This window comes from Lampetra planeri, chromosome 5, assembly GCF_965212315.1.
Source record: "Lampetra planeri chromosome 5, kcLamPlan1.2.h2, whole genome shotgun sequence".
NCBI lineage: Eukaryota > Metazoa > Chordata > Hyperoartia > Petromyzontiformes > Petromyzontidae > Lampetra > Lampetra planeri.
The window spans coordinates 6,040,848-6,065,238 of record NC_136111.1 but is presented as its reverse complement, the minus strand read 5'-3'; the positions used below and the strand labels follow the sequence as shown (position 1 = coordinate 6,065,238).

General features: G+C 42.9%; 4 protein-coding genes across 14 annotated transcripts in view; 1 reads left to right on the top strand and 3 right to left on the bottom strand.

Annotated features, from left to right (window-relative positions):
* Window positions 1-1,896: 1,896 nt before the first annotated feature.
* Window positions 1,897-6,333, bottom strand: DNAL4 (dynein axonemal light chain 4). Of its 2 annotated transcripts, none has more exons than XM_078594231.1 (3): window positions 6,205-6,333; window positions 4,118-4,210; window positions 1,897-3,629 (listed from the first exon to the last, which is right to left on the bottom strand). In XM_078594231.1, exons 1-3 carry the CDS (start codon window positions 6,274-6,276, stop codon window positions 3,465-3,467), a joined length of 330 nt encoding a protein of 109 aa, XP_078450357.1. In that variant the 5' UTR covers window positions 6,277-6,333; the 3' UTR covers window positions 1,897-3,464. The 2 variants fall into 2 exon arrangements, with proteins under 2 accessions (XP_078450357.1, XP_078450358.1); XM_078594232.1 differs by having other exon boundaries at window positions 4,118-4,201; window positions 6,205-6,326.
* Window positions 6,334-7,408: 1,075 nt separating this feature from the next.
* Window positions 7,409-16,301, bottom strand: CENPO (centromere protein O). 2 transcript variants are annotated; one of them, XM_078594227.1, is made up of 8 exons: window positions 15,605-16,301; window positions 14,846-14,909; window positions 13,397-13,566; window positions 12,648-12,777; window positions 11,861-12,126; window positions 10,289-10,460; window positions 9,833-9,930; window positions 7,409-8,571 (listed from the first exon to the last, which is right to left on the bottom strand). In XM_078594227.1, the coding sequence occupies exons 2-7, from the start codon at window positions 14,874-14,876 to the stop codon at window positions 9,833-9,835; spliced, it is 867 nt and encodes a 288-aa protein (XP_078450353.1). In that variant the 5' UTR covers window positions 14,877-14,909; window positions 15,605-16,301; the 3' UTR covers window positions 7,409-8,571. The 2 variants fall into 2 exon arrangements, with proteins under 2 accessions (XP_078450353.1, XP_078450352.1); XM_078594226.1 differs by having other exon boundaries at window positions 14,846-15,667.
* Window positions 16,280-21,241, top strand: PTRHD1 (peptidyl-tRNA hydrolase domain containing 1). Of its 2 annotated transcripts, XM_078594229.1 has the most exons (3): window positions 16,281-16,666; window positions 16,762-17,022; window positions 19,279-21,241. In XM_078594229.1, exons 2-3 carry the CDS (start codon window positions 16,834-16,836, stop codon window positions 19,447-19,449), a joined length of 360 nt encoding a protein of 119 aa, XP_078450355.1. In that variant the 5' UTR covers window positions 16,281-16,666; window positions 16,762-16,833; the 3' UTR covers window positions 19,450-21,241. The 2 variants fall into 2 exon arrangements, with proteins under 2 accessions (XP_078450354.1, XP_078450355.1); XM_078594228.1 differs by having other exon boundaries at window positions 16,280-17,022.
* Window positions 20,198-24,391, bottom strand: part of LOC144718732 (nuclear receptor coactivator 3-like) — a 118,195-nt gene continuing 114,001 nt past the window's right edge. For all 8 annotated transcript variants that reach the window (XM_078594223.1, XM_078594218.1, XM_078594220.1 and 5 more), the window contains one exon: window positions 20,198-23,878. In XM_078594223.1, the coding sequence (XP_078450349.1) occupies window positions 23,696-23,878 (183 nt within the window). In that variant the 3' untranslated portion in view covers window positions 20,198-23,695. The remainder of the gene's footprint in view (window positions 23,879-24,391) is intronic.

Genomic DNA, 24,391 nt, shown 5'->3' with positions numbered 1-24,391 from the left:
GGTGGGAGTTCCCACATTTGACTGCAATTAACTCTGTGCTGTACGCGATGATGCTGTGGGGTGGACAGACCGAGGGGGGGGGGCATTTAAGAAACCTGCACCGTTGTTTCAACTGCCTCTGGGATTGCAAGTCCACCACGTAATATTTTGAGTTCATAACATAATGGCACGAGTTCAGAGTAACATTGTGGTTAAAATGTAGTGCTCAATTTGACGCACACCTAGATTATTTATCGACATTACTCGTGACTCCAAGGTGATGTTTCATTTCAACCGCCGCATGTTGTCAAAATCAGGGGGTAAATTACTCGATCAAAAAATCTCATGTGGAGCGACAATGTTACAATGCAAAATAATTCGTTAAAAAAAGGTTGGCCTGTTATTAGGTATTTTTTATTGTGATTTGATGTGCATGGTGCCAATAGAGAAAATTCAGTTGTAAGGCTGAGCACAACTCAATCTTGCCATGGCTTTAGATTGGCAAATTACGTAGACGTTGTTTCATTGTAGTTTAAAGTGCTTTGAGAACCCAATTGGAATCATGTACACATACACACAAGCTACATTAAAACGAAACTTTTTTTTGACCAGGTAAGTCTCCACTGGCCACAAATGACAGCTCAACAATGTGCATGACCTTTATAGCAGCAAAATAATCTAAATAATCTCTATGCATAAATAATATCTTAATGAATCATCCATTCCCCTCTTTAATTCGCGACAAAAAATTCGCACGGTCTTGAAGGCGATTAAATATTTTATAGATAATAATTCCATGCAGCTTTTTTGCAAAATGAACCCAAGATTCCAGTGCTTCTGGCCCAACAACGTTCTGTCACTAAATTCGCCCTCGGAACAGCAATTGTGCAACGACACAGCGGCGATCCATAAACAAAACAATAGCGTGTAAACACGACACACACACACGCATAAGCGAGAGATGCGCCTTTTTTTCCGAACGGAAAAACTGAGTGAGGTTACAGTGACAGCTAGTGGCTGAAAGTAATTAGTGTAAGCAACTGAAACATTGTACCGAGAAAATACAAACACTGCAGATGGACAATTACAAACACGAGTAATCCATAATATAGGTTTGTTTGGGTTAGATCGTGTGTTGTTAAACCCGCCACCACCCGACACAGCCAAGGTTTGTTACGTAAATAGAACCACGGTTGACTATGTACACATTGGACGGGATGACTACTGGTCCACGGATGTCGAGGACCCCAGAATCCCTCTCGGGACGTGGCTTATAACTGCTGCGGCGTGACCCATGGCCACGCCCCCTTCCAGATCTTTCACGTGACCCTCGCACCCCCATCTGGGTCACGTGTCCTCTCGGGTTCACCCAGTTTGCGGAGTTTTCGCAGTTTGCGGGATTTGCGCAGTTTCGCGTATTTTGCGCAGTTTGCGGAGTTTGCTCACTTTGCGCAGTTTTCGGAGTTTGCGACCCGTACTTTTTACACCCCCCCTCGGAATCCTATAGAACGGCCGATATTTAATCCACGCAGAAACGTTCATGTCGGTCACTAAAAGCAAGGGATCATAGATCGACGCGGGAACAAAGAAGTACAGGGAGAATATGCTCCACAGCAGTTAATTAGTGCTTCCGAGAGTATAAAATTCCTGCAACCCTGATACTTGGGGAAGGTCACACCTCCCGCTACAAAGAACCACCGCTTCCCATATTTAATAATTACTTGCAGACAGTTCATCTGGAAAATGTTCTAAATTAACTGATGTAACGACTATATTTACAAGCAACACAATTCCCGCATTTTTTTCTCCAAACTTTTTATTCATGTTAAATGTATATAAAGGAACAAAAAGTCATTTCAAGCGTAAACACGACGCATTGTCACACGATGAATGCGATATCAGGTAGTTTGAACATGATTAATCCATCAAATGTATTGCATTTTGAACAAAAATTTGATCACATTAGTGTAGATTACTTGACATTGTACCACTCAAATCACAGCTATTACATTTACAATAAAGTGTGCTTATTTTTAAGTTTCAAACGCAGTAAATTACAATGTGTTCAAGAATGTAGTGAAACACGTTTCAGGGCCACTTCATATAAATTCAGACATGTTTTTGACCATACATGAGAAATCCACAGCAGTTAATTAGTGCTTCCAACAGGAATTAAATCTCTCCATGATTCTAGGAATTGTTAAGATTTGTAACTATAAACTCCATTCTTTTATCCTTGGCGTGGTACGAATGCATCAAATATAAAGCGATATTCATGATAGGAAAAAGTCGATTCTTACACGTGCAATTCCATACACTTATAGTGAGCGTCAGAATCTGTTTTAAACGATCATCATATCCTCATTTCCTAAAAGAGCACCTGAGCACGATCGTTAGATGCAGGTCTGCTCACATGTCGTGGAATTACAGACAACCGATGATTAGTTCATATCCAACAAGTATTCAAATTGCTTTACAATTGCAGTTATTAAATACAATACCCAAGTTGATGTTAAAACAGTTAATAATATTCTGATGCAATCTGTTTCATGGCAGGTGCATGTAATACATCTCAAGCACTCTCTTGTGGTTATGGACTGGGGTAGTGCAACTCATACTTTACTGGATTTTAGTACAACAAAGTGAATTTTCGCAAGTTTACGCTTGGTTGCTGGGTTGTTTACTATCACTTCCTTTGATTTTCATAGGAAGTATACCAAGTATAACTGAAAATATAGTTATGGGAACAATAAAAAAAACAATCTCAAGCCTACTTCCACTTTGACACGTGCAGCGCAAAAACACACTTCAATGTTGTAAAACGTGCATGGGTTGGAGAAGCCGAGGTGGGATAGCAGCCAAGTGAATCTGGTGGAACAGGCTGTGAAGGTAAGTGGAAAAATGAGGCGAGTGGCAGAGTTAAGGAAGGAGATGGGGTAGCAAGTGGGTAAGAGGGGGGGGGGGGGGTCACTATGGGAATAATGAGATGAAGAAGTCACCTGACTTCCCAGTTTGGGCGAGAACATAACCTGAGACGTAGGAAGGTGAAACGTTCGTGAACATTTAAACAGTTTTGCTGTTTAACAAAATTTGGGAAGTGTCGTTAAATCACACTTTAAAATCCAATGTAAATAGTTTAAGTATTCTGAAATAACATAGTTGAATCTGCAAATGGCACTATACAATGTATTGGAATATTTCAATGAGCATTAACACCATGATGCAATTAAGTTGGAAGATACAGGGTCCCAAGTATGAAGGAATGTAATATACAGAACCTCAAAATAGTTTAACGTAAAAAAAAGCTTCATGATTCACATATGAAATAGAATTTTAAAAACACACATCAGCCTACATTTTATATGCAAGTTTAAAAAAACACTCTCGGTATGCCAGTTGGTTACGATTACCAGAGCTGAGTGCAAATCAGTGTGCATCTGTGTGTAAGAAAGTCGTGCCAAGGATGACGCGAAGTGAAGAGTAGCTCAGGAACACTTCCAGACACAAACTGCCATACTGCCTCCGAAGAACATATACAAAATGTTCTTGGTCTCGTGAGTGATCTCAAAGCCGAATCCCTCGCCCACCACGGCATGCCAGGAGGATCCAAACTTCTTGTCCATTGACTCCTTGATCATCTTGGCTGCAAGCTGTCGCACAGGTTGGACATCCATCGACTCCACACACACAATGTTTCTCGCCACTCCAACTATGCTGCCTTACAAGTTACATCTTGGATTGGTTCAAACATTTTTCAGCTAAACGTTTACAAAGCTGAAAATTACAGTTTAAGCACACATCAATTAGATGTTTGATGTTGACTAGTCAACGCCTAGATGCCACTACACTTAACTGATGCTTTTTCTCCTATATCTTGCAGCTGTTGCAAAATAGAAACCCATCCATAAAGGTATATGCTTATGATATCTCACTATTAGGCTTTAGGTTTTCCCCTCAGTTGCCAACTTCTGGGTGCTACTCCAATTTCTGTCGTTACATTGTCATTCTAAAAACTACAACCTTCTTTTTACGGCTGTCTACAACACTTTGTGACCACGTCCTTCAAAAACTTCTAAATTGCTTGCCTTATGCTGACAATAAATTGGTAGCATCTTCAACATACACGAACAACACTTACCTCATTGTTGGTGCCATATTTCTCACATGCTGTGACACACAGTTCCATGGTCTCTGTCCTCATTTCTTCTGGCATGTCTGTGTGCTGGGGCACATGCACACAGGAGGAAAACGTACTGGCATTCATATTGAGATACTGAATACCTAATTCGGTACCAGGCCAGATAAAAATACGATGCTGAATAATTAAATATTTTCGTATCACAAATGATTAAATTCCTTTGTCATTGCACTGGATGAAGGCCTCCCCACATTGTGCCAGTCATGGTGGGTTGTTTACCCATACTTCACCACCCTGTTCAGTGCGGGTTTCTAAAGGCCCGCGGTGTAAATGTTGGCACATACTGTAGTCAACTTTATTTAACAGCACTGCCCTCTGCTGACAACATATCCTCGTGGATGTGCATACACAGGAATGGTTGAATACATGTACTGTAATACAGAGTATACGGTATATAATGTATACTGCATTTACACGACATTTACTGTGCCCCGTGACTACGTGTACATTACATATTCTACAATGTTTTAAGTCCAGCGTCTCCCTTTGTAAACGGGCGGCTCCCATCTCCGTCAGCAACTTTGAGCCAGTGGTAAAAACAAAACAAAAATCCACATTAGCATGGCCGGGCGAAGTGACTCTTTCTAATGGAACGACTGTTAAACTCAACACAAAGTGATTACTCGTTTTTATCGAGCCAGGGCGGACGATAAACCTGAGCCTTCGGAATGCCTTTTCACCACAGCGCCCTTAAGCGGGGGGTATTTATCAGAGGTGGGACAAAGTCATTGTTATGCAAGTCCAAGTCGAGTCGCAAGTCATCAAATTCATGACTCGAGTCTGACTCGAGTCCAAGTCACATGACTCGAGTCCACATCTCATAGGTGGGACAAAGTCATTGTTATGCAAGTCCAAGTCGAGTCGCAAGTCATCAAATTCATGACTCGAGTCTGACTCGAGTCCAAGTCACATGACTCGAGTCCACACCTCTGGTATTTATTAGATTCAAATATTTATTTATTAGATATCGTGCTACGGAAGAACTTGTAATAAAACAGTTAAGGTATTTGATAGTCGCCTTTTGTAATTGCTGAAGTATCAATAATATTTAGTACAACACGCGTGAAGTGTTAGGAACTACATTATAGTTGAGCGTTTATTTAGTAGTAATTTATTAATGACATGTGTGCAACTTGTTTAGTGTTCATTTAGTAAACAGTTAACACAATAATTTCAAGTGTAAGTAATAGCAGTAAAGCGTTCTTGCATACCGAGTAGTCAATTTTACGACGCCGGTGATTCAATTGTAAAATAACCCACGTTTAAAACTTTGATTTAGTCTTCTGGCCTTAGACGTTTGTTCGCAAGCATTATGTGTTTAATCTCATCATCGACCAGGCGTAGGCTACACAAACACTTTACCATGTTACTGGTGGCAGCACTCTGTAGTCTTCTCACCCCTGTTAATGTAAAGCACAATACGCTATGACAACCTATTTAGTTGGGGCATTTACTATTTATTTGGTATGTATTTATTTAATCGTAGAGTGTTTAGCGGTCCAGTAATTTGTTTAGTAATTTCAGTGTTGAGGCGTGCATTATATAGCAGTTAATCATTTAGTAGAAAATTGTCTCTTGCTTATTTATCAACCGCGCGTTACTTATCAGTAATCTATACGGGCAATTTAGAAGTGTTTAGCAGCAATTCGTTTATTCAGCAGTTGTTCAATCGCAGTGTTCATTGAACCTATCATTTAGCAGCGGATAGTTTATTCATCACTCAGCTCCATTATCATCGGCAATTAGTTTATTTATTGCTAATTCATTACTCAAATTAAGTAAATCGCCCGGCCTCTTGCCCCGCGGGCTCGGAGTGGGGGGGGGAGAGTCGCTCCCCTCCCCCCCTCAGCCTCTCGGCTCGGCAACTCAGGAAACACGGGAGGCTCATCGCCCGCCGCGAAGGCCGCGATCACCTCCGCAGGGCGCGAGCGCCGCTGCTTCTTTCAACCATTAAAATCGCTCGGCTGCAACTTCAATCCCCCCCTTCCTCCTTCACGGAGGAGGTGGCGCGTCGCGAGGCGGTCTACCCTGAGCAGAGGGAAGCTGTGCAGGCGCTTGTAGTCGGCCTCGTCGCGTCGGCTGTCGGCAACCTCCGCCATGGTCGCGTTGCCATGGAGACCGCGTCCGAGGGAGGGAGGGAAGGGGGGGGTCAGGGGTCACCCTGGCATAGACTCCGAATATTTAATCTTGATTCTAGATTTTATTTTATTCTTTATTTTATTATGTTTGATTTGTATTATTTTATTATTTCCCTTCTACGTGACTTTACCGAAAGAACCAAGAAGATGAATCCCTGCAGTCACGAAAGCTTTAAATCGAAATCTAGATTTGAAGTTTCGTGACTGTAAGGATTCATACTCTTAGGTTTTTTCGGTAAAGTCACGTAGGTAAAAATTTATAATAAAAATAATATAAATAATTGCCTCCGTAACGTCGTGATTTATTATTTTATTTCTATATTTTTTACCTACGTGACTTCACCGAAAAAACCTACGAGTATTTAATATTGATTTGAAGCTTTCGTGACTGCAGGTATCCATACTCTGTGGTTCTTTCGTTAAAGTCACGTAGGTATAAAATAAAATAAATCACGTTTCGGGCGCAACACAAGCGTCAATCATCAGGTGGGAAAGCATGGAATAACCGAATATTTAGTTAAACCGGAGGGGAAATCCGATGCGCTATAAAGCTCTTTTTCGCAGAATCAAATAATTTATACCGGAGGAAAATCCGATGAGCTGTAAAGCTCTTTTTTTAACAATCAGAATATTTCGTTATACCGGAGGGGAAATCGGATGAGTTTAAAAGCTCTTTTTCGCCAAAAAAGTATTTCGGAGGAAATCCAAAGAGCTATAAAGCTTTTGCACAGAATTGGAAAATGTATATCGATCGGAGAATCTGACGCACGATAAAGCTTGTTTTCAGAGAATCAGAAAATGTATTTATACCGGAAGAAATCCGATGAGCGATGCAAGATTTTTCACAGAATCAGAATACAGGTGTATTTAGTGATACTGGAGGAAATCCGATTAGCTATAAAGGTCTTTTTTCAAAGATGTCCAGCAGGGGCAGGTCAGATGTGCAGAGTATTACTAACAAGTATTACCTATAGATTACAAATAACATTTTAATATTGGGATATTTAAAAGCCCAACAGGCTAACATTGGTTGACTTTGGATAATAATATACTAAGGCTGCTGGTAATTTAAAAATGAAAACACAGAATAAAGTTATGTTAGCCAGTTTATTTCTTGACAAAACAGGACTAGCATACATGCTAAAATATTTGAAAGCATAAATATAAAACATATTTTAAATCTAGCATATATACAAAGCCATGTATAGTCAACAAACAGCTGATATATCTTTACGGAAGTCATATAAAACTATTTTACGGATTTCTCCAAGGTCACGACAGCCATTGGGTGCTGCCATACCATGCCACTGTCCTTCCTTCTGCTGCATGGCTCAGCTGTTGCAGTCAACATCCTCAACACTTCCAAGTAGTGGACCGTATCTTGTAACTCAATTCGTAATATTTTATTCTTGTCCCTTACATAGGCAAGAAGCTATTTTTCGAGTTCAAAAATTATTGTATTTTTTTAATTTATCAACTACTGTATTTAATGTCATGCTTGACTTAAGTAGTCATGAAAATCAAGGATAACGTGGAAAGCGGCATTGTTAAATATACACGGCATCAAGTTTTGCGTGCTTCCTTGTCCTTTATGGATCAGCAACTTCAACGCCGACGGCATCCGAGGACAGCTTCATTTCTTCGTCACCGAATCTCTTCACAAACTCTTGGGGGTATTGGTGGGATGACTTCATAGAACCAAAGACAAGGTTTTCTACCTGCATGACAAGCACTCACAACCAATACCATTTTGGGCATGTGGCTAGGCTCTCTGGACTTGACCATGCTGTTCCCGATTCTGGATGCCAGGGGGCACCCTGATGGGTGTAGAAGGCCATGTGCTCTTGGCTACAAAAAATGTACAGCTATTCTCGAGTTCGGAATGGAAAGCAGCTTGCTTTCAGGATTGCCAAAGACATATTAGATTGGCAGTCTCAAGGTAGATGCTAGGAACATTTTTCAACACGTGATTTAACTAAAAACTAGCGAATAAAATTGCATATGTACAGGAAATTAATTAAAAATGACTTTTCCTTACCAATGTTGCCAACTCTCATAACTATCAATTAGTGTACGACTGCAGCTAAACATTTCGTGAAGAGGTCTGCTAATTTTGATCCAAATGGTCCTGATTCTCTGAATTGCATAATACCATCTGGTTCAGCTCTTTGTTAAATGCTGCAAAGGGCAATGGTTACTCCTTTAAGCGTAACAACTAGAATTATTTGAGTCCTGGGATGACTTTTTGCAAGAGATCTGCAAAACAAAAGTAACAAAAAATGAAAGTGGACATGCCTCAATCATGGAATTATATATCATTCTTATATTCAAAAGTAAAAAAAAGAAAAAAATACTTAAATAATTACATTGTTAGATTATTATAAAACATATTAACATTTTTTATAACGATCATTGGAAACATAATGGAACATTTCGTAGCCAAATTTTGACTTAAAGCTTTCGTGACTGCAGGAATTCATATTCTTGGTTCTTTCGGTAAAGTCACGTAGATAGAAAACAAAAAGCAAAAAACCCACGACGTTTCGATCGCAACACAGATATTGTAGACTGCTTGTGTTGCGATCGAAACGTCGTGGGTTTTTTGCTTTGAATTTGGATTTTAGTTTTCTATCTACGTGACTTTACCGAAAGAGCCAAGAATATTTAGTAGCCAACAAACCACCTGAGCAAGCACGGTTTAAAAAAGTTCTCTAACATTGACCACATACTAATTCATATAAAATGCCATTATGCCTAGGTTTTGTAGAACATGAATAGGGAGTCATCTAAGCTCGAATAATCCAAGGTTAAAAGCTTCAAATCTAGAATTATTTTTTTTTAAATATTTAAATGCATTTACAAAAATAAAACAGCTACACTGAGGCCGCATGAAGACATATCCAACCTATAAAGTATAAGGGTAGTTGACAGAGAAATTAATGAAGGTGTCTGTAAAATGAGCAAAACAAGTCATATACAAGTTGACAAATATATCGTTAGAGAGATATAACTATACTCTTTGGTTCTTTCGGTAAAGTCACGTAGGTATAAAATAAAATAAATCACGACGTTTCGGGCGCAACACAAGCGTCCACCGAAATAACCAAAGAGTATGGATTCCTGCAGTCACGAAAGCTTCAAATCAAGAGAGATATAACTGTGAAACACAGCAGTGTGTGCATACCGAGGGCAGTTATTGAAGGTGGACTGGGATGAAAATGATGAAAACAAACAGTAGGTGAGAGTGGTAATGAAAAATGACCGGACGCTGAGCTGAATGACAGTGGCAGCCAAAGGAGGAAGCACGTTGAAAAGGATGTCCACTGTGGAGATAGGGTAAAGAAATCTGCTAAATGAACTTTTATTGCAAAACCATGAAAAATTGAGACTTGGGAAGGTCTTCACCAAGCAGTGGCTCGATCATGGATGGTGGCTGCAACAACAAGGACTTTTCATATCTCCACTATAATTAATATTTTGAGTTTCAATATATTTTCAGCACACTCAAGTGTCATACCTATATATTGCCAAAAGCCTCAAAAAGAAGTTTTGACTTAAACTCTTGCTCCTGTTTCTCCAGAATCATTTCAAGGTTTGAGGAGCTATCTTGCACCCCTGGAAATATAAAAAAAACATCACCTTTTTAACCCAACTCCAATATAGTATGTGTACATCATGACTTCTGTGATAGTTCATTAAATAAAATATTTGTACGATTAAAAATTTAAACATTTTCCAAATTATAATAAAGGATTTGTTTACAAGTGAAAAGACAGTAAATGAAACATCTAAAAAAATCCATAATTCATTCAAATTAAATTTGCAACATTTACTTGTCTGCTTACTTGTGTGTGCAACCGAGCTGTAAATGCTGCCCGATGAAAACATGACAGAACCAATTATATTTTTAAATCCTTGCAACCCATGTGTTGAATAAAGATGTTATGTTTTATTGAAAAATCTCCAACTGTACCTTTCAATGAGAGAGTGACGGTGCCAGGCAGCACTCTCAACAAGCTGGAGTACTCCAGACGGGCTGCTACCACAAAGTTTTGCTCTTCAAATGTGAACCGATACTTGAAGTGCATGGTGGTGATTGCAGCGTTGCGGGAAAAGCTGCCCACCAGCATATCCGAGAACTTGCTCTAAACAAGAGAAAACGACAATCAAAATGCACATTATGGCAATTCCTCGCCAACCGAGGGGGGTTTACATTCCTGAAAACCGCCGTTGGTTTTGCAAAACGGCGTTCAGCCTTATGGGAAATAGGGGGTTAGGGCAACCGTGGCCGTGGTCACACTCGTCAAAGCCGAACAAAGTTGCCCGTTTCCTCAACAAACAAAAATAAAATACACACCATAATAAAAAAGCAATAAATGTTCAAATAACAAAATACAAAAAAATTAAGTAATGTTATTTAACTTTAATACTGAGGGTTGAAGTTCATGGTAATTATGATGACGTTCATGATGGTGGTGGTTATAAGTGTAGTGATCAGCGGTGACGCCTTATGGAGATGGTTGGGGCTTGGGTACTTTGTGTGGGACTGGAGGGGCAGTTCGGTTTGTTGGTGTGTGGACACACACACGGGATGATTGCGTGATGCAATTGGGGAACAGCTGTATTTAATAATAATGGTATAATGAAGGGATAGCGTTCCACCTACATAAAGGGGGGAGCTCTTGGAGGATGGGTGAGCTGGTGCCTTGGCTGTGGCTGGGTAGCTCTGCTATATTTAATCTGTTTTTATGATAACTTTTACGTTATTTTAAATAAAGAATATCTGATGGATACCGAACCTCCTGTGGCCGCTTCAATGAACTCTGAGCCTCACCCACCACGTTGTAACAGAAGGAAGAGGGGCGTTGCCCACCCCTCTTGGTTGCACAATTTGAGGCCGTAATTAAGGGCAACATTATTGCAAACAAACAATAATTAAAGGTAAAGAAACATGGAATAATGCATAGCAATAGGGGTATGTGCACGCACATAACCATATTGGTGGGAAGAGAGCAGTGGTGGGAGCTGGAGATGAGATGATAAATAGACGGAATACAGATGCGGGTGATTTGAAATTACAAGTGCTAGTCCCCGTGCTAAACTGCGGATACATAAAACTCCATACTGCGGTTAGAAAATTGGTATGCCAAAAGAAACCCGTGGATACATAAATACCGCGGATTTCTGTATATGAAAATTCATATTTCAATTGGATATATAAATAGGAACAAAATATTACCGATGTAAATACAAAATTTCGAAATTAAGTCATAAGGCGATGTGCCCAATAAACTACAACAAGATTTATCAAATAAAAAATTAAGTCATAAACATTTCAACCAGACTGGGATTTGACACATCAGCTTTCATCAAATAAAAAGTCCCGTCTCATCTTTAAATGAGCATGCAGCAGTATCAATATGCATTCAGTCAGTAGTGAAATTATGAAGCCAGGGTCTCCATACCAAATTAGTATGAAATAAAATAAATCCATGGCAATTTCAATACTCTTCGTTCATCGTCTCATGTGTGACATGCGCATCACCTTGGTGCGTTCGACTTGCTCTCTGCGCGCAACAAAAGCATTGAGGTAATCGCCGAGGACCCAAATGAAATGCTGTAGGTTCTTGGCCAGGTGCTTCTCTGTCAGCTCCTTGAGCGGCACAAACTGCGGGAAGGAGTGTCGGAGCAAACGCGGAGGATCTTGCTTTTTCACCTCCACATAGTAGCTCTCGTAGTACTCGCCCCCAAATGCCGTTCCCAGCGTGAAAATCACCGTACCCTTTTCCCATATCGGCTGTGCAGTAATGCCTGGCAGACGAGGCATGAAGGACATTCAAACGTGTTAGGACATATGCTGTACCAACGACAATAACAACAACTGCCAGCATGTGGTTTATGGAGCTCAGGATGCACCGTTCAAATTGCAGTGACACTCACCATGACAGACACTGAATGACCACATTACTTTGTACTCATTAGAAGCTCATTAGCACAATAATGTGCATTTAAAGGGTATACTAACCAACCATATAGTACAGTATTTACAGTGTTGATTAACAAGGAAATTTTTCATGGTTTAGTTGCTTTAGGTAGTTAAATCCTAATGGATTTGGTGACAACACCAAACCAAATGGCGAAGCAGACATTATTCTTGTAGATGACAAGATAAAAAGCAAACTGTAAGTTTATGTCAAAATCAGGGAGCCTGGAAATTGTTTGAGTTAATGTGTAGTGGTATCCTTTAATGCTTCCATTGATTCCTTTTTGTAGTTCACAGGTGTTTGCCATGTGGTCGATGGGCTGTTCAGTATTATGGCCCCTCTGCCCACCTGCCAGACTGTAGAGATGCATTATGGATTGTAGTTTGATGGTTTTAGCCCTCAGGACGGCTTGCTTCTGCTCGGTGATGGGATCCCGCGGTATTTTCGTTGTAGGTGACTTTACCACATCTGCCAAAATCTTCACATACACACAAGATGTCAGTACAATTTGTGGCTAAACCATGTTTCATACAAATTCTACACTAACTTAAAATTTAAAAAGCACAAGATTTGTAAATATGGATGAATTTTATGGCTGTAGACGACAATACGTTACTTCAGACATGTGACATATCCCTATCAGTGACATGAAGGTTTCCATGTCAACATATTCTGTATGTGCATCACACATTTTTACCGAGAGTCCATATCATGTCAAAAGTCTGTTTTATTCACATTAGCAATTTCCCATCAGTAGTATCTGATTCCTCCAGTATAAATACATATTCTGATTCGAGTCGGCTTCCACCCTGCTGCCACTGCCCGATGTGGACGTTACATACCTGTCAAACCCTTTTCAGTGCCTCCCTTATTACAGACCAATTTAGACCTTATTGGTCACCCAGTGCCCTTATAAATCTCAATATTCATCCTACAAAAGTCCCATCACAAGGGAGAAACACAAACAAAGCCAAAAAAAAATGTGCCCGCATTTAATCGGCTGTAGCGCCGCACGGACCTGAAAAACGTAATTTCCCCGTACAAGAATACGGAGTCAACCCGCATGGAGTCGACAGGCAAATTGAATGATGTTACACCTTGCTGGGTCTGCGGGCGAGCTCCTTGCGCAGGGTGTCTCTGCGCCGACGCAGGCGAAGTACTTCGGCGTACGCGTCCCGCAGATCGTGATCCTTCCTCTGCGCCGACAGCTGCCGCCGCGCAAGCTCCGCGGCTCGAGCCTCCAGCGAGTCCAGCTGCTGTATGACGCCTTTGCAGGTTACGCACCAGGTTGGAATGATATTGTTGTTATTTACATGCAAGAAGTGGGCAGAGAGGGAAACCAGCATCATATTCACAGCGGTGAAGGTGCCAACCCGCGAAGCAGTGAGGAACGAGTTAAAATAAAGGGGTCAGATTAAAAGAAACTCAACTGCAAGAAGTCTTCCCACGGAGGGTCGAGCTGGGATCTCAGATTGAAACTCAACTGCAAGAAGTCTCCCCACGTCCGTTGTGGCAAAAAAGGTTTTATTTTGTGAATAAAACCTTTTTAAGCTATGAATTCCTTGAGAGTGCATTTTCTTTGGACTGTTCGCCTTTAAGCGTTCTCTGGTCTGACACTGGTGGTTGAGACTGGGCCCTACGGATGGCTGCTATGGAATAGATTAATCAGTTTCAAAGACAAGGCATGTAACAGTATCATAAGAGCATGTTTGTTTGCATGTTCACCACCAAGTACCGCGTGCGGTTAATGCAGAACTTGATTCCTTGCTAAATGTTTCTATTTGGTGTTTGAACATCTTAACACCTTCTAGATTTGAAGTTTTCGTGACATGCAAGGGTCCATACTCTTTGGTTTTTTCGGTAAAGTCACGTAGGTAAAAAAAGGAAATCAATTCAATCACGACGTTTCGGAGGCAACACAAGCTTCCGTCTTCAGGTGGAACCGTCACAGCAAACTTGCCGTATCAAGTGAAGAGTAATTGCTGTATCAAGTGAAGAGACCTCTAAGATAGAATTTTGCTGACGGTCCCACCTGAAGACGGAAGCTTGTGTTGCCTGCGAAACGTCGTGATTTAATTTATTTCCTTTTATCTACGTGACTTTACCGAAAAAAACTCCTGTTTTATTGCCAGAAAGGGGTTAAAAACCTATTGTTTTTCATAGTTTGTATTTTGTTACTTGATAAAATTCACTGTAAAGCGACAGTCGGGGTGGGGGGGGGAGGTTTGGCCGATGATCCATCATTCTCACTCAGCCGCAAGTCGCCTTCCTTATTCACAATCAGAATATTTATCTATACTGGAGGAATATGATGAGCCCCAAAAGCTCTTTTTTCACAGACGTTCTGTCCGGTGGCAGGTTATAACGTAACAGAACAACACGACAGCAGTGACCTTACCGTGGTTATATGCGGGCCTATTTCATTATCCGCCCACGTAATGTCGAGGACACACAGTGCATAGATCCGACGCTCCTTCCCACAATAAAAAAAAACATTCTGAAGTGCATCGATTATTGTACGATTGAGAGAGTCATCCAAATCTTACCTCGAGTGAGAATCGAATTCGCCTCTTCCATCGCGGCCACGGCTTTTCTCGGCCAGCTCTATCACTTTGTGAAGTGCGGAGGCGAGAGACGTAAAACAAAACAACACTCTGCGAGGCTGTATTGGGGACGAGGCGAGTGGGTGAGACTTAACAAGAGGGGGGTGTGTTGACACACACACACGGTGGTGAGGCTGTAGATGGGTGAAGCTGGAGGTGACGATGTATACGAGGGCGAATTAATATGTATTGGGGATGTAGGCTGCGGTGTTGGGCCGTGAAGCTGAAGTATGATTCTTTACGCGATTTGATGAGTTGTGGATGTGCGAAGTTGCGGTTTTAGGCGGACGAGGCTGTTTGGATGGTTGAGGTTGTAAATGATAAGACTGACGCTGTATGGGTGTAGGTAAAGCTGTACGAGTGAGGCCGTGTGTGTATTGTTGAGGCTGTGTAGGTGAGGTTGTGTGTGAGCGAGGCTGTATGAGCGAGGCTGTGTATGAGTGAGTAATGCTGTGTGTGTGAGACTGTGTAAGCGACGCTGTGTGTATGAGTGTGTGAGGCTGTTATGAGTGAGTAATGCTGTGTGTGTATGAGTGAGTCTGTGTGTATGAGTGAGTGAGGCTGTGTGTGTGAGTGAGTCTGTGTGTGTGTCTGTGTATGTGTGAGCGAGGCTGTGTATGAGTGAGTAAGGCTGGTGTATGTGTGTATGTGAATCTGTGTGTATGTATGAGTCTGTGTGTGTGTGAGCGAGGCTGTCGTTACCGCGGCTGTAGTCGACGCCGACTTCCGCTCTCACTTTCAAAGCGAGGCGCGAGACGCGACGCGCGGGAAACTCGATTCCGCGGCTCCTATTGGTCGGTGCCGCGCACGTGGTCCAGCAGCGGCCAATCACACGCCAGGTTACGGTGACCCCTCCACCGTTCCTAACGAATCCTATGGAATCGCTTCGCTCGAATCGATGCCACAAGAATCGACAATGAGATTCTTGTATCGACCCCCCCCTCCACACTGTTTATATTGGTATTTGTTTTGCTGCGATACATTTCCATGTGGTGGTAATGATGATAAGCCACTTGGTCGGGCAATAATTTGTGATAGCCAGATCGCTTCTCTAAAATAAATTAATAGTGAGCCTTATCTGGTGAGATATTTTGTAAGTGATTTGTTTACCTTTCCTATAATTTGCGCTCCTATCGCATTTTGTTTGTGTTCTTGTTGTTCACGTTCCGAGCCGCCCCTTTGCTGTACATCCGAGAGAATAAGAAGAAAACGCTTTAAAGCTCCACGGATTTCTCCGGCAAATAAATATTCAGACTCCGTTCGCGGGTGACGTCATAATCTAGGCGACGTCAACTTCGCCGCCATCTTGCTAAGGGGAAGTTTGTGGGCGGGGCGCCCCACGTCAGCTGTCGCCGCTTGGGCCACGTCACGCCCCCTGCTCCAGCGAGCCGCACGGGGCAAGGTCTCCCTACGCAAGATGGCCGCCCGGGACGTTCTCTGCCTCTTCCAACCTCCGAAACGTCGTGATTTTTGTTTTTATTTTATTTTACTTTCTACGTGACTTAACGAAAAAACCTAAGAAGATCTTCCAACTTTGTCTCGGCGGTCGCGCCTCCACGTGTCTCGCTCGCACTCCCACACATAGCCACCAAGCCGCTCGCACGCCACACTCCACCACGTTCCAACACACTCCACCACACTCCACCGCACCCGCCTGGTCCCTACTTCTGTGCAGCAGTCGCTCAGAGAGGAGGCGGCAGCGGACGGGCGCGGGGAAAACAAAAAAAAAGAGTAGGTGGCGTTTAAGAGAGAGCCAGCAACGCGGTAAGATCTCTATTCGTAATTCTTCCCACAAATTACTCCCGTGACGCGGTTGTTCTGGCTTGGAATTGTGAGTCGTTGCTCTGCATCGTCATCAGCCGTACGAAAGAAGAGGAAGACGAAGGGGGCGGAGAAGCCAAGGACAGGAACCAGTGTGTGGGTAGATCTCGATGTCGGGCCGCCTGGTGCAGTACGTGGTGGTGCTGGGAGATCTGCAGAGCGGGCTGGGCTGGCCGCTGGGCGCGCTGGTGGCGCAGGCGTGCCACGCGTGCAGCGCCGCCCTGCATCTCTACTACGCCGAGGCGGACACGCAGCGCTACCTGGGCGACCTGGACACGATGCACAAGGTGGTGCTGCAGGTGCGGTCTCTCACCTCAAACAACAAAGATCCCCCGTGTAGCCTTAACAGACTGTAGGGGCAAGTGTTGTTAGCGAGCACCTATGAAGGCCGGAACGGTACACGACGTTTACACACCGCACCAGGTACACATTTGAGGCTGAGTCGACCTAGGAGAGGCCCTGGACCGGTTCAGATAATCGTCACTGGGTGTTTGCCGTGAGCGGGAATCGAACCCGGGTCGCCAGGTTCGTAGTGCAGCGTAGCGCTAACCGCTGCACCACCGCTCCTCACCTCGGGCCCATACACCGTGTGGCCCAAAAAAAAAACCGATGGTATCTTGACCTCAGATGACCCAATTCCATGTGATCTGACACCCACCCGGTCCATTTGACGACACAGTACCCGACCCCAACATGATCACATCCGATTTGACCTATCTTAACGCGACTGCACATGACCCCTAAACCAGATCCAGTTGCACCTGACCGCATGTGAACCCACGACCCAAAAACCCACGCCTCTAATCCAACTCGTGTCAGTGCCTCATCCGCTCTTGTCCAAGCGTTGAAGGATATAAAGCCACGGAATATTGGTTGGTCGGGTAATGTTAAAGGGAAGACGGTAGATGAAATGGGCGTTCGTTATATCACCTTACCAAGATAAATGTAACGTATCAACAACCTAAATTCGATGCGCGATTTTTGAAACCGTTTCTGCTTCCCCCACCGCCCACGCCAAACCCGCTGGGACCAACGTGAAGTATGGCCAAATCACCTCCACGGCGTGGGAGGCTTTCATGCAGCAGGTGGAGTGACAGAAACCTTTACATTCTCGTGGATCTGCTTTATTCCTGTAACATGAAGCAATTGCCCGAGTCGGGTGTCGTATGTGTTGACTTGCCTTCCCGGCAATAATGAACCGGTAACAAAAAAAAAACTTTACCGGCTTGCTGCACGTAATAACATGTCTAGAGCAATACACATAACACGTTTACCCATTTAACCCAGACACGTAAGAAGGGTACTAGCGTGAGTATAATGGTTAGCAGTACAGTACACCGAATTTGCAATTCAGCGGTCGTCGGTGCTGTACCATCTACTAGGCGCGGAAATTTAAAATATTGATGCATCATTCGTTACGATAATTCCATTGGAGTCGGTTACCAACCGAGCCCCCGAGACATTCGGTTTTCCTGTCATCTATTCTGAAAATTGTTATATAGATCCAGACCCTGACGCCGGCTGTATGTTTAGAGTTTGCGTGTCACTCTCCGTGTGATCACGTGGATTTTTTTCTCTCCACGTCCTCCGGTTTTTCCCACATTCAGAATCAACGTGCGGTTAGAGTATTTGGCCGCTTTAAAACGTATACATGATAAGCCACTTAGTTGGACTATCATTTGCTGCTAGGTCGCTCAGTGGGCCTTAATTAAAAGAAAATACGCGGTGGTAGCCCATCCACACACTATCTCGGCTCAAACCTGATTAGCTTCCAAGTTTGGGGACATTCCGTGTGATTGTAGACTGCAGCTGAATTGCATTGTAGAGTCATGTTACTTCTCTGCTGCCACGCATGTGGTCTCCACCTTCACCAACCAGCGTGGTAAACCTAGGTCACGTTGTGGGTAGGCCCTCAGCCAGCAGTGGATTTGCAAAGTGTGCTAAATGTTGCGTTGCAAGTCTTGTATATGGAATTGTAATTGGTTTAATTTTCGCATCATTGCACCTCTTGATATTCAAACTCCCGTGTTAGAGAAATATTCCCGTGTTAGCAGTAGGTTCAGCTACAAGTTCACACTAATTTCTGCTCATATGGAAAGAGATTATGGGCCTTTAAAATCAAGTACTTTATCCATTAATTTACAACTTCCCACAAATACACGTGCACATGTGGGGGAATTTAACAGTATTTTACCTGCATTTATCAATGAAGTTTGTTAAATTCATGGAAATTACTTAATGTCTTTGCCACTCCAAATAATTACTTTCATTTACTTTGACTGTTTTATTGGAAAAATAAATGTGCAATTTCATTTTTCAAAATGCACAATTAATCATCAGTCGCACCAAACGTTCATTATGACTAGGTTTCATGTAAACTTAGGTCTTGAAAATCATGGCATGTCACATTCAGCTGCATTGCACCTGGGAAACTGGCCGATAATTTATTCCACGTGGTCAGTTTTTTTAAATTAGAATTCTGAAAATGAATTTTAAAAACAATTGCTCTAGAATGTGGCCTTTTGACGCTGCCAGCGATGCTGTTTGGCTTGCAGGCAGATGACAAGGACGCCTTGATCCAGTTGTCAGAGAAGCTCACGGTGGAGAATATCCAACACAAACTGTGGGTGGAGCAGCCGGAGAACATCCCCACGTGCCTGGCCCTCCGACCGTACCCCAAGGAGCAAGTGCACCACTTGCTCAAGAAGTTCAAACTGCTCAAGTAACTCCAGTTTCGTGATCAACATCGATTAATGGACAACGGCCCCGTGATGCGTTTGCAATACAGATTGTGTATGGTTTCGTGGAAACTGTTGGGATAGTTACTGTGGTAAATATCTACACTTAAGAAACTTACAAATAGACCCTGAGAGATTTGAAGGGGTATGTCCGTTATTTAGCCATTTTAAACACAATCACTCTACTACTTTTTTCAAGTCAAATTCAGATGGCTAGTGTCACAGCAGTTCATATGCATGTGCTAATACTAATTCTGGCAATAAATCTGAGCCCAACTGAAATCTTTAACCAATTCAAATGTATTTAGTGATCTGCATCAGCCAATGCAGTGCTGTGACGTCAGTGTAGATGTCAGAACTCACTTCAGAGTATCAGCTGTAACACCTTGTACATCACAGCGAATTACTAATTTGCATACTCATCTGATATTCAACTTCATAAGTGTGAAAAATGCAGTTCCAGATGAATATTGCCATCATGGGAAACATGTCTTCCTACTGACTGAACATGTGTTAATTCCAACACCCAGTTATTAGAAGGGCGAACTGTGTTATAGGATAAACACATGGACACTTTCTAGTATTTGAAAATTTGTTTTACTGTTTAGATTTAAAATAGGCCCTGGTCATGTGTTGCAACGTTTCCCTCTCACATGTGTTGATTACACACAGTGCACTATGGATTCACTTTGTAAAAAAAAAATCCGAAAGGGGAAACATTACAAAGGCGAGCAAATAAAGAACACTGGTTCATTGTTAGATTTATTTACATTGTATTAATAAAGCTAACAAAAACAGCAAATGTAGATACATTTGAATGGCTTCTATCTGTAAAAGCTGCACGAGCTTTTGAGATATATATTAATAATAACAGTCATTAAGGGCAGGGCTTGTAAAAAGACAAATGAATGATAAGTCATTACATAAGACCCCCTCATACTTTTAAGTGTCTATATGCAATACGAACAGAAATGCACGCAAAAATGGACTCAATGCAATTTAAATGTTACATGGACTCATGCATACCTGTGGTGGAAAGCCAGAGAAAGATAATCATGAAGTTTTTTCACAAATCTCATCTCGTAAGCATCTCCCAACAAGACATGAACACATCGGATATCTTACAAATGTAAAAAAAATGGGGAAAGTAAGATTTGTTTTAGTTGAAGATTTCTATTCATAATAATATGCACATACATTGAAAACAGTTTGTATTCTTTTAGGCAAAGCAGTCAAGCATTATACACATTATTTAACTATACAAGCATTCCTGTACAAAATATTCTCATCAAGGGGAACATGTAAAACACTTCATAATCTAATAGACCTACGGTAAGAATAAAAAAAGGCTTCAGCTGTTCCGAACTTTACACACTTTCAGAAAATGTCCATTTCGTTTAAAATATATATTTCATATATTAATGAAAACATCTGCAATCGATGGCGCTAGCATTGCTCTTCCAACAATCACCCCGGTTTCATTCACTTCTTAGCAAAAACAAGTCCAATGCCCATGATTAAACGTTTTGCTCTCTCCTTTCTAACCACAATATTGACGATACACGGCTTCGGCATGAGTTTATTAATACGCCTGCTTGTTTATGTGGCCGGAAGAGCACAGGTGAAGCAAGCATTTTGCCATGACACATTGCTGCAAAGTACGCAGGGGGAAAAGTCAAAAAACGGCAAGTATCGATGGTGGTGCCATTGCGCGCTATGAATTTGGTTGACCATTAATCATCGTGTAAATCCATGTGAAATAAAATTCCCACGGTACCTATTCTCGCCTCCTGATTAATACATTAAAGTTATATACACAATCGACCTCATATGCTTGCTCAACAAATTGTCTAAATTCGCAAGACGCTGTTGCGTAGGTTGCATCGTGTGCGCTGCAGTGGGACGTGCCAAACATTCATAAACTCTCGTGTTACAACGGGGATAGCGATTACCGATGTTCATAAAACTTGGGGTAATGATGGTTTAGTTACATCGGGGAAAACTTCATTATTGCTATATCATTGGGCACACTGAAAATATAGCTCTCCGACGTGTTTTCGGGTTGTTACCACGTGTCGTTCAGATTGATGTTCGTCGTTTTGCTCCAATTGCTAAAGAAGCTCCCCCCCCCAGCACGTGGAGCGAAACGTCGGACCATAAGGTACGACCTGAATACAGAGCCGTACAGTATAACTGCGAAAACGTACGCAGTAGTACACTGAAAAGATGCTTAAAACTGCAAATTCAAGGCAAGTTGGGAGGTTATTTTAAAACAGCATGTCTGCGAAGTCGTTCATTGTTATTGTATTCAACAAATGCCTTGTGTGCAGTCTTAACACTTTTTTTAAACTGACAACAATACTGTGTATGCTGAAATTGCAGGAAAGCTGCCTTCAAAAAGCCAAATTCAGACTTGAATTACAGGAGAGGTGGTCCATTAGGAAGCCATATTACACAATTGAGGCCAATAAACGCAAGAGTCGAGGGCATGGGTAGCTTTTTCTAGACCAATAGGATCCACTATGCTGACGATTAAAATACATGCATTTTGTACACTCAGGTGTACATTCCCAAAGACCATTTTTTCGTGGTATTGTGTAGTGTCGTTTTCATAGCTGTCTTCCAGTTAAAAAAAACACCCCCCCCCAGCGGTCGGGCTTAGATTAAGTCATGCTCGCCCATTTGTCAGTTAAAATTCCTATTGTACGAGACTGAGGATTGTGTGATGCAATCAACCAACCTCCAGTGTGCGATACAAAATAAACTACAACATGTACACACTTGCATGAACAGATACGTTTGCATCGTTATTTACCCTGTTTTAATATGGCTATTCGGTTCAAATGACATTTTAACAATCCATTAAAATTATTGCTTCTCTTACGATTCAGACATTGCGCTCACACAAAGCTGGCATAAGCTAAAGGTGTACTCGCGTCTTCCCACTACCCCGCTAATCACAATCCAATGAAAATGTTTCACCTAACGAGTCGCACGCTTTGTAATTTTCTCTCTGTTGTCCTACAGCAAGCATCCTTATTTGGTCTAAGAGTGTAAAAATATAGCAATATATCTGTTTTGGGCGATTTTTATTTACAGCACATTGAGCAGACTGGGCACGCACAAAAACTAAGGAACAAACTACAGGAAGTCATAGAAACGTAAAAGCAATGCGGGAAAGCATGAAGCATTCAGACAGGATTTAGTGCATTCGCTGGAAGGTGAGGGAGGGGTTGGTGGTGGTGGTGGTGTTGCTCGTCGGGGATTGTGCTGCCACTGGGAGTGATGCATCTTGGCCGAATTTCATCCAGCGTCGCAACTACATTCACATCATCGTCTACGTCTGCCGACTGCCCCTAGGAAGGGGGAGCAGTGCGGGAATCCCATGGCTTCTTTTCAAGCTTTCTATTCCACCTCACGAGGTCACCCTGCCAGCAAATGACCACTCTCTCTGAATCGACCATTCGAGTCCTTTTATAACCAGGCGAGCACCCATCGAGATAAAATAATTTTTTTGCCAGGGTATGCTCCGGGTTAAAAATTGTTCCAATTTTTTTTTGCAGGCCATAATGAAGCCTTCCCTGCATGTCCTGAGTTCGTCCTTTTGCTCGGCTTCTCTGTGCCGTCAATAACAAAACGTTCGTGTCCCATTTCATGGGACATGCCGCAGTACGGGCGACGCTGCGCCATTCGTTCACACTTCACAACGACGTCTCAAGTCGGATCTCCATCCCAAGCTGGCAGACAAGTATGGCTTTTCATGATTTAACAGTCCGCAGCTTGCAGTTTGAAACTTATGAAAATAGTACGCATCAATAAATGGAGATGCTACTTTTTTTTTCTTTTTGCAAATGAGCAAACACCATAATAGGCATGTAGTGCAGCACGTGAGCACAAATCACTCCGTTGGGGAGTTTTTGTTTTTTTGCGTCGAAGTAACATCTCTGTACCGCGTAGCTGGAAGCATTCTTGGATACGATGAGAAAAAGAGCACGATGCAAAAAAAACACGGCAACTATGCAACTTTGCTTCCTTGGGTTTTGAGAGGAGAGGTGGTTGCGGGCGAGGTTGTGGGCGCAGTACACGGGAGCCAACTCGCTCGGCACAGAAGACCTCGACCGACGCAGCGGATCTAGATCCCCGCGACGACTGCGGCCGGAAGAATTGCGCCGGCTCCTTCGGCGCCCACGCGCAGAACAGAGAGGACGAGGAGGATGAGCAGCAGGGGAAGAAGTCACTCCATGAGCAGCTGCTGCAGCAGGGAGTTGCGCTGTGTCTGCGCGTTGTTTGCGTCCTCTGCTGCCCCCTCCTTGACCGGCGCCGCTCCGGCCGCTTGGTTGCCCTGGTTCAGGTAGGAGTTGCTGCCGAGCACGTTCACGGTGCACTGCACGTCCGCAAACACTTGCACCTGCTGCACCTGTTTTGATCGCGCGCACGCCACAGGCAGGCCCCCAAGGAGGGCAGGGGGTTGGTGCTGGCCAGTCTCGATTATTCTCCAACGGTTTCCCCTCCCCCCCCCGTGGCTTTTCAAATTAACTTGAAAAAAATCCGCTTTAGCAGTATAATAGTTATAGCAGTTTGCCGACCGGCAGGTCGTGTGGGGTTAGAGTAAGCTGTGATGTGTACTTCCATCCCTTCCAATGTCTGACCAGCATTGGCGTGAGCGAGCACTTGCAGGGCTGCACCTTCACCTTATTCAGCTTTACATTTCTGAGGAGTTGGTGTCAATGTTGAGTGGTACTAACCCCACCCTCATCATGTACGTGTGCAGCCCTATTGTCAATCAACTGCTGGATGAAGGTCTCCCCACGTTGCCGTGGGGGTTATCAAACCACACCGCACTGGTCAGTGTGGATTGAACAGGGGAGCAATAAACGTGGGTGCATAGAAGTACAGTACGATAATGGCTTTAGCCATGCTGCCCTCTGTC